General features: G+C 39.5%; 1 protein-coding gene across 1 annotated transcript; it reads right to left on the reverse strand.

Annotated features, from left to right (window-relative positions):
• Window positions 1-7,162: 7,162 nt before the first annotated feature.
• LOC103513796 (WD repeat-containing protein 7-like) lies at window positions 7,163-9,494 on the reverse strand. Its single transcript, XM_008478643.3, has 2 exons — window positions 9,361-9,494; window positions 7,163-8,603 (listed from the first exon to the last, which is right to left on the reverse strand). The coding sequence occupies exons 1-2, from the start codon at window positions 9,463-9,465 to the stop codon at window positions 8,421-8,423; spliced, it is 288 nt and encodes a 95-aa protein (XP_008476865.1). The 5' UTR covers window positions 9,466-9,494; the 3' UTR covers window positions 7,163-8,420.
• Window positions 9,495-9,776: the final 282 nt, after the last annotated feature.

Below are 9,776 nucleotides of genomic sequence, written 5' to 3' on the forward strand. Positions count from 1 at the left end.
AGTGTTACAAACGTGAGCTATGTTTTATTGTAATGGTAAGATAACTAGAATCTAGAAGTGCACACACAGGGCTAGGGTATATATACCTAGGTATTACCTATTTACTATTTGATCTAGGATCAAAGCTATTAGCTATTTATGTATTTACTAATTGGATCTAGGACATTAATTTGATAAAGGAAAAATAAGTTTTGCTGTTATGCCCCACACGTGGTACTCTGTCACTTATGGATCTCATAAATTTACCAAGTAGGTAGGTTACATTTTCTATTAATAAAATTCCATTAGGTCCCCCCCCCCACATCGGTGAATTCTGAAACTCTCTGAATAGTGTGAATAGCTTGGTTGGTATCGCATCTGCCTTGTAAGCGCTAGGCCGCAGGTTCGATTCCCGCCCGGGGTGCATTTTATCCTGAACGGATAATATTCGTTCTCTGAACGGCTGGCTTTCTCCTATCCTGTCTTCCTTCTCTCTTCGGTTTCGGGACTTAGTAGTTACAGTTCCCTCTATCGAAACTATTTTTTTTTTTTTTAATTTATTAAGAATGAATGGATTGTTCTACTTAGCATGAATGGATTGTTTCAGTATAGTAAACAGCGAAAAGGAGAACTTCAGCACTGCCAGAAAGGAATGGTAGCAAATATCTACCGTGCCGCCATAATAAATGAGGCGCATGGGTTTGCGGCACATCCGAGTGAGAAGTTGAAACGTTTTGGCGGCCCTGCGGTCAAAATGCCGCGCGCTGTACCACTTGTATGAACGGATGGCACCGTACAGGATGTCGTTACCTGGAAATGTAAAGGGTGTGGGTTCAATTCCAGTCAAGGCAGGGATTTTGGATATTTAAGGGTCAGCCTTGTGAATGAATAACATCTGAATTATACCTAGATACTTTCAGGATAGGGCTGAAAAGTCCCTTCTCGCTCTTTCTTCAGCGTTCAGAAAAAATGACTAAAGGTAGGTAGGTAAACCAGTGTGCTAATCAGGTAGACCCGACAGGTACGCCTGAACAGGTCCGCCTGTCAGGTCTACCTGATAGTGAGTGGCCTTATCTTCATCGATCAATTCATTACCTTCATCGATAACTTCAGAGCTCGTAGTAAACGAATAGAACATGATGAGAATCACAACATATTGGAAAATCAACTGGAATGCCCTTTGATTAACTGTCTTCACCGAGCTGAGCTGATACAAGGACAACGTCATGGTCAAGTTATATATGAATGCCTTCAGCAGACAAGTGTTGGCCAGGACAGCAGCTAGCTTGTCGCGAAAGTGAAGGAGGTGTTGATGTTTCTGTATGATGTCATGGAGGTGCGAGGCGGACGTGGAGCGTTCCAGTTGGAGGGCGAGCATGGTGTATTGACCGCGGATGTGAATACTGAACGCGGAGGTGTTGGAGATGAGACCTGTCGCTGAAACCCGGAGGAGGAGGGGAAGTGTCAGTTTTTCCTCTTTTCGTAGGAATATCAAGCGTGCCGGGAGACGCGCGAACGTCAAAAGTTCGAACCGCCATCGCCAACCGGCCAATATTAACAAGAAACAGAGTTTCATGGTTTCAGATAGGTATTAAGCTGATAAGAACATATCTAGGTGGAGGTATCTTAGCCACTTTAATCTTTTCGTAGGGACATTATTAATACCTACATATGTTAGGGCGGTCTCTTTCCTTTTGTGCCGTCCATTTTTGATTTTAGGACTACTTATTCACTGTTTCGTAGGGATAAGATTCAAAAGATGTTTTATGGAGGGAACTGTAAAAAGAAAAGCCTTATCGTCCCGAAATCGAAGAGGGAAATGAGACAGGAGAGAAGAAAACCAGCCGTTTAAAAGAAAAAGCCTTGTCTATTCAAGATAAAGTTTGCTTGGAACGGGAATCGCCGCTTGCGCTTACACGGCTGACGCGCTACCCTTCAAGCTCTGGCTCTCCCATGTTCTTTTCTACTGTTATGACACTGTCTGGATAGGGGACGTTAAACAGAGAGAAGACCAACGTCTGGCTCTGGGACTATAAACAGGGAGGAGAACAGCTAACCCTAACCAGCCTAGCAAGCTGGCAGTTCCTCAAAGGGTTTTCTCTGCTTTTAAAGATCAAGCACAAGTCCTCACGATGGTTGACTGCGGTGCAGGACGAGCCAGCCAATTTAACATGGCTAGAGCTAGAGACCATCACCCCGGTGTCCCCGGTATATAGCAGAAACAAAAAGACATCTTTTTTTATTCTGTTATCGCCATTCGGCGAAAGCTAAAGCCGCTACAACAACAACAACAACAACAACAACAACAACAACAACAACAACAACAACAACAACTGTTGTGACAGCCAGTCACGCTCAGACCCTGGGTCATGCATGAGTGGCGGGCATTGGGGGCATCTTTTTTTAGGAGGTTGAGAATGCCTTTGTTTCGAGCTTACCTAATATTGAAGTCAACACCAAGGCATAAATATTGAGGATAGCCATGAAGTAATAGTTGGGAGGTACTGTATCGTCAAACGGTAGCCAGAAAACCATGGGTAGTTGCTTCTCAGGGTGAGCCTTCTTGTCGTAGTAATATTTGGCAGAAGCGATCTCCTCGTCAGATAGGCCGAGGAAAATCTTTTGAAAGTAGGACATGAAGATGACAACGTTGGCTGGAAAAGGAACTTTAGGTATTAGGAAATAAAACAAATGTATTCAGCTTACTCCCTCAGCTCCCATGGCGTAGTGGTCACTGCGCTCGCCTTGCACGCGGGAGACCCGGGTTCGATTCCCGGCGGGGTCAAGAAATTTGTACCATGCATCCATGCAAATGATTGATTCCGTGACTGGCTGTTTCGGGGCCCACTCAGCCTCGTGAGGAAAATGAGTAGCTATGACATGTAAATGCGCATAGCGACCGGTGCCAGCATGGTAGGTAAACATTGGATTTTAGGATTATTGAGATATTGGGAAAATCCTACAATGCTGCAGTGAGCACCAAAGTTGTGACATAATAACACAAAGAAACTGCATTTACATTTAAATTATTTACATTTTACAAAATTTGTATAAATATATTATTTAATATTTAATCTCGCTGAATATATTTAATATATTCAGCGAGAACGACCTACGACTACTCGTAGTTAGAGCTATGGCGCCTTTCAGGAAAAAGTACCTATTACCTATTTCTATACTGTTGCGTTCGACTGATGTAAGTTTCATTATGTCAATAGGAATAGATCCTTGTCAACCTTGCAAATCTCTTAAGGTGTGTCCAAAGATTGGCCGTCGATCGACGAGGTGAATCTATGTTGTCGAGGCAGTGTGGACGGTTCAGTCGACATCGATCTCTTGAAACACGTCTAGCTGGGTACCTACTTCGTATCAAGACGGGCCAAATATACAAAATGTATTGCACATTGCATAATTGATTGAAATACGCGGCATTCATAAAAAATATAGATTGCTAACAGAGAGGATGTTCTTCGCGATAGCATGTCCTTTGAAAAATCAGATTCTATTACTCAAAACAAATCTCAAATTTTGTGGATATCACAACATTACTAAGTGTCTCCTCTGCAATCAATTTCCACATTTCAATAATCTTTTTACACTGGTAATGCCGCCACTGGTCGCTCCTCGATTAAAGCAGCTACTCAATTGTCCTCACGAGGCTACCACCCCGAAATCCAAGCACAGAGACGAAAAAAACCACGGCCCCGCCGGGAATCGAACCCGGGCCTCCTGCGTGCAAGCCTAGTGTGATAACCACTCGGCCACGGAGGCTGCTAGCATGTCCGACCCTTGGAAATTTCGCGCAAAATCAGTTTCCATTAGCGCATAGAATCCGACACAAAGGATCATTAATCTCCGGTAGGTATCTACCTACCTACCGGATATTATCCGGCATATAGCTGGACTAATCTCCGGTACTTACCGGATATGACGGATGTAATGAACATCCGCTTCTCACTCCGGACACACTGTTGTACCACGCCCTCCTCGCTAGTATCAAATGTATCTCTCATCTCTCTAATCATAGGGTAGAGCTTATGGACGAATATTTGCATGTCCAGGATGAACAGGGGTCCCAGGAACACCTCGTAGCAGCGCTGAAAGATCTCCGTACCTGAAACCCCGTAGCCATATTAGAACTTTCAGTAAATGGTTTCTTAGAATAAATTGATCCCAAGGGGCAAAGTAAACCTAGACCCTTGACAAATGGACTGTGCCTGAAGGCATGTGGTATGTTCTAATCCACTCGACCCTTCCATTAAAAATGGACTGTGCCTGAAGGCATGTGGTATGTTCTATGTTCTAATCCACTCGACCCTTCCATTAAAATAGGGCTTAGGCATGCCTCTGTTATTTATTTTTCCTTCCTTTCAAGTTGCTTTGAAAGACCTTACGTAGACTACTAGAAAAAGTAATGAAATCTCACAAAAATACCTCTCCGTGCCCGTGGTAAAAGTTCCCCGCCAAGTCAGTAAAAAAAATAAAAAAATACTAAGAACGAATTTTTGATAGTTCTTTCCACTCTGCTTTTTTTTCACTTTATTGCCTTTTTACAATTTCTGTACTCCTTCTTCATCTAAGGCAGAGCCGCAGAGTGTCAAAAAAAAAAAAAAAAAAAAAAAAAAAAAAAAAAAAAAAGGGGTATAAAAAAAATGATAATTTTAATTACAGGGGTTTTTCCTTTGGTGGTGTGGGGGGGGGGGGGGGGGGTTTTCAGCCCTGAAAGTTCCAGCCGGTTCTTATTTCTTACCCAATACTTGCTTGTCGGATGCCAAATATTTCTTGATCAGCAAGGCCGTATTCAGAGTCAGAGCCACGCTCATGAAATACACATAGCTCCAGCTTATCTTCGGAATAATTCGGCTAAGTACGCCTCCGTTCGGATTATCCTCGATGTTGAACAGGTATCCGGTTTCGTATAGTCGGATGTTGTAGTAGAAACACGGGTATTGTTTACACGCTGTGGTGGCGGTGCGGTGCGGGTCTTGCGTGCGGTTGGCATACAGGTCTTGCGCGCGGTGGGCATGCGGGTCTTTGACATGCGGGGATTGCGTGCGGTTGCTATGTACGGGTTGCGAACGGGCGCTTTCCGTGGTGGAGTACACAGAACACTCCATCCTACAAGTTAGATAAAACTAGTACGAGTAGGTAATGTGATGTAGAAGAATTTCAGTAAAATATACCTATTTACTTAACTGCAACACGCGAGTTTTTTTAGCCCGTCCTTCCTTTATTATTACGATAGTAATAAAAAAAGGTATAGTGGACGGGCTATTGTATTCGCTTCGGTGTCGTCTATCTGTCTGTCGGTCTGTTCCCATAGAAGGACTTATCCAAACCTGGTCGACCTATATATCAAATTAAAGGTCTTTTTATCAGGAACACCTTTAATTTGATATATAGGTCGACCAGGTTTGGATAAGTCCTTCTATGGGGACAGACAGACAGACAGACAGACCGAACCGAAGCGATCGGATTTTCAATAATTCCCTTTCGTAGTAGTTCTTGTTTCATTTACATTTTGAAACATTTTGTATTTAAATTTCATTTTTGGTGCACTTTCAATCATCCTACGTAGGTATCTACTGATTTGTTTGAGAATCATGTGACTTGTCTACCATGCTTTGTCCATGCCCCTTGTTTAGTTTAAGTGACTTTATCATTGCTTATTTGAAATATTTTAGGTAAAATGCCTTCCATGCAAATGATTGATTCCGTGACTGGCTGTTTCGGGGCCCACTCAGCCTCGTGAGGAAAATGAGTAGCTATGACATCCACTATACCATACCTTTTATTATTACTATTGTAATTTAATAAAGGAAGGACGAACTAAAAATGAAAAGATCGATCACAATGATTCAACGCTCTTTGCCGAGTAAAGAATGAAATTTATGTGAATAGTTTTATCTGAAGCCTACTCAGAAGTAATATTGACAACCACACACCAAACAATGTCCGTTTTATAATAGTTCAAATTAAATTATAGGTGGTTTTCATGAGCTGCATAAAAAATTAGCCATTGCTAAGCACAGAGGAATAAGTTTTTATGCCTACCAAGTTTCCAAACTTTTTGTAGGCTTTATTCGTGTGACACGAAAAAAGTTCAAGTTTAATTTCAATTTCAATCAACACTTAGTTATCTGCCCTTTTTGTTTCAATTCTCAAGTTAGTCAGCGAGGTGAAGTCTCAGTTTTACTGTAGGCCTGTTATTTATTTTCCCCTTTTCAGAATTTTTTTGGGGGGATTTTAACAATCTATACCTAATTCAAAAATTATGAACTCCCACGAAAATACCTCTCAGCGGTAGAAGTTTAAGGCCTCTTACTTTCAACTCTTTCAACTGGACGATTTTTTTTTTCAAAAGTTTATCCGATTTTGCTGAAATTTCATACCTACCGCTAGCAAATGAAGGAAAAATATTACATACGTTTGGTCTTTTGGTCAACAAGGGGCTTTTTCCACAAGACTGAAGAGACCATGATTATATTGTTCAAAAGAGACTGAAAAGTCCCTATACTCCAGCAGTAACTTAAAGGTCATACGAGAAACTTACCTTCTTCAAAAGTATATTGTGCGTACGACAAAAACTTATTAGGTTCTAAAACATAAGCCTGCTTAAATACAAATTAATGAATTATGAAACAAGTTGGCATAATATTGTTCTGAAACTTTACATTATAAAGTATAACTTTACATTATAAAGTTTACAAAGTTCACCTGTTTTTCGTGATAGGTAAGTAACTTAGTATAAGAAGGCCTAAGAAAGTAAGTTCAAAGTATTATTGTGAAACTTATTGAAGTACCTACTCTAGTTTTATAACATTATAACTTTTCAAGGCTTTCCAAGAAAGGACCTACATTTATTCTGACTTCGGTATAGGGTAATTTTATTTTATCAAATTCAGAAATGGGATTCTCTAATGAGTAATGAAATAAGAGGGCCAAGCAGGGCCGGATTACCCATAAGGCAGAATGGCAGACTGCCCCGGGCCCCGCGGAAGGCTAATCCGGCCCTGGGGCCAAGTTCTGAGTGCATCCCAAAATACAAATCCAAGTGCAAAGGTGAAAAACCTTGACTCTCCGGGAATCGAACCCGTGCAAGTATGACACGGATGAAGTGACTTGCTGGGGGTTGTTACTAGGGTAAATAGAAAAGACCATAAGAGTAAATAAAGACGCATCGTTTTCAACAAGATAAATAATAATTTAATTTCAAGCAACGCACAGCTATAACACGCAATTTACTCTTCTAATACCCAGGTCCAACAATCATAATCATGTATCTATTCATTCTATTCTATGTGAATAATTGCCAGCAAATACATTTGATAATGCAGTAACAGACAATAGATAACTGTGAACCCGGGCATAAGTGGTTCAAAAACCAAAAAACAAAATTTTGAATAAAACGATCTTAAAGCAATCAAAGTTAAATACGAAAATTTTATAATTTAATTTTAGCTACCTAAAATTCTACTGGAGCACAAGAAAGTATACAGAAACAAAGTAAGAATATAATAGTATTGAAATAGAATAAAATAATACAATGGAAAGTATTTCATAATACATAAGAATAATTTAGAATAGAGGAATAATATGAAAGGAAATGAAGAGTTTTAGAACTCCCTATAATTTTCCCATAAGAAAAACAATAATGGAATAACCTAATCTGAGCTTTTGCGCATGAGCAGAAATTAAAAATCGTTTTCGCAAATGGTTATTGGGTATTTTATCGGGAAGTACAAAACCATTCTGCATCAACCCAAAACGACATTTTTTATATATTATTTATTAGTATTATTGTTTTTAGAAACCTCGGTTTTCATTGGCTATCAAAGGCAATTGGAATTTCTGTGGGCTTGATAACTCAATAAGATTATTCAAGATCAACCGTTTGGGTTGATGCGGTAGCTACTAAATATTAATATGAAAGGAATGTATTGATGAGTATTATTATTACTAGCTATTACTTTACACTTTTATAATAAACTAAAAACTACTCGTATCTAAAAATCTAATCCAGAAAAAAGCCTTGCGGTATGATTATTGTGGTTGGCCCAATTCATCTTCAATCGCTATGGCTATGGGTATAACAATAAAATTGACACTTTTGTGGGCAATTTTTACCCCACCACTTTAAGTTGGCCCAATTCATCTTCATTCGCTATGGCTAGAACAATAAAATTTACTTTTTTGTGTGCAATTTTTCCCTCAACACTAGAGAAAAATTTCTTTCAACATCGAAGGTCATTGATATCAGGCTTTATGCTACTCCTTTTTGAAATATGCAAGTTTCCATGAGGGGTAAAAAAAAGCTGATTTGCAATACGGTGTAGAATCTCACAGGAGCGCAAGATCCCTTGAGGCAGTTTTCCATGTTTTTAACATGGGAAAGGGAATAAATGTTAGTAGCGGATTTATGAATTGACTGTTTGATCACTCTAAATATTATATCTGGTTTCAGAGCCATCAGCTAACATCAGGGTGACGGTTTTATTGTTAATCCACACCAGTTTGGGCATTCGCATTGGGTTCAGGCGAGACATTTCAGCGATGGGGGAGGTGCTGTAGGTTTTGATACAACGGGTCTGACTATTGCCTAGTCCGAACATTCCAGTGGAGGTCTGTGGAGAAAAATAGAACAGAATTGAATATGATTTATAACAGTGTTGCCAGATGTACGGTAATTACCGTATTTGTACGGTATTCGAGCTTTGGTACGATAATGTGTACGGTAATGAATTTTATACGATAATGTACGGTAATTTGCTGTAAAAGTACGGTACTATGCAAAAATGTACGACTTTACAATAGTTGCATACGGTAAAGTACGGTATTTTCAGTAAAATTGTATGGTAATCTCAGCTGACCAGTCTGGCAACACTGCCAGGAGAAGTAAAAATGTACGATATTTCTAGCAGTTTTCAAATTTTCTAGCAGTGTACGGTAATTGGGGAGGATCAATCTGGCAACACTGATTCATAATACTCTAATAGCTGGAAGAGCAAAGAGTCATTATTTTGAGCAACCCTTTTAGATATGAGTACATATATGTTAGATTGCTGGTTCATGGCTCGTATGTGTCCATTAAAATTAATTTAGAGTGATTCCCTTTGAGCTTACGTTTGGTTTTGGCTACATAATTTCACGAGTGGATGCCCTTCGCACTCAACCTTTCCTATTTCTCTAGCATTTCTGTACAGCTATAAAATCTACAAGTTCTTTTTTTTAAAATTTGTTCTTTATTACTTAGTGACAATTTTGTCAGACACTAGTGGTTGAGTGGAAGAGCTCACAGAAGAGAGAATCCTACTAATTACCTAAACCTTCTTTCATCTCGCTAGATAAATGATCAGCTTGAAAGAGAAAGGAATTACTTACCTGCCAGAAGGAGAGTTTATTTTCTCCACAACTATAGGAGACGAGAGATTTCCCATCTGGTGAGAATGCTAGGGCACTGATAGCACTGTTATGAGCAGGAATCATCTACAAATAATAGAAACAAGAGGGAAAATGTATTAGTCAGTCATAACTTTAAACAAAGAAACAGATAATTTATTCTTTATTTTTGCATAAACATGAACAGAAATAAACAAAGTTGATGTTAAGTAGATTTTTAGTCCGTCCTTCCTTTATTATTACTAATAATAAAAGGTATAGTGGACGGACTATTGTATTCGCTTCGGTGTCTTCTGTCGGTCGGTCCGTCAGTCTGTCCCTGTTCACGCCATGTGACCAGTCTTTAATTTAAATTCCCTCCAAACCTATAAAATCTGTCATATGATTATTAATTTTGA

The sequence above is a fragment of the Diaphorina citri genome, unplaced genomic scaffold, assembly GCF_000475195.1.
Source record: "Diaphorina citri unplaced genomic scaffold, Diaci psyllid genome assembly version 1.1 scaffold1027, whole genome shotgun sequence".
Classification (NCBI taxonomy): domain Eukaryota; kingdom Metazoa; phylum Arthropoda; class Insecta; order Hemiptera; family Psyllidae; genus Diaphorina; species Diaphorina citri.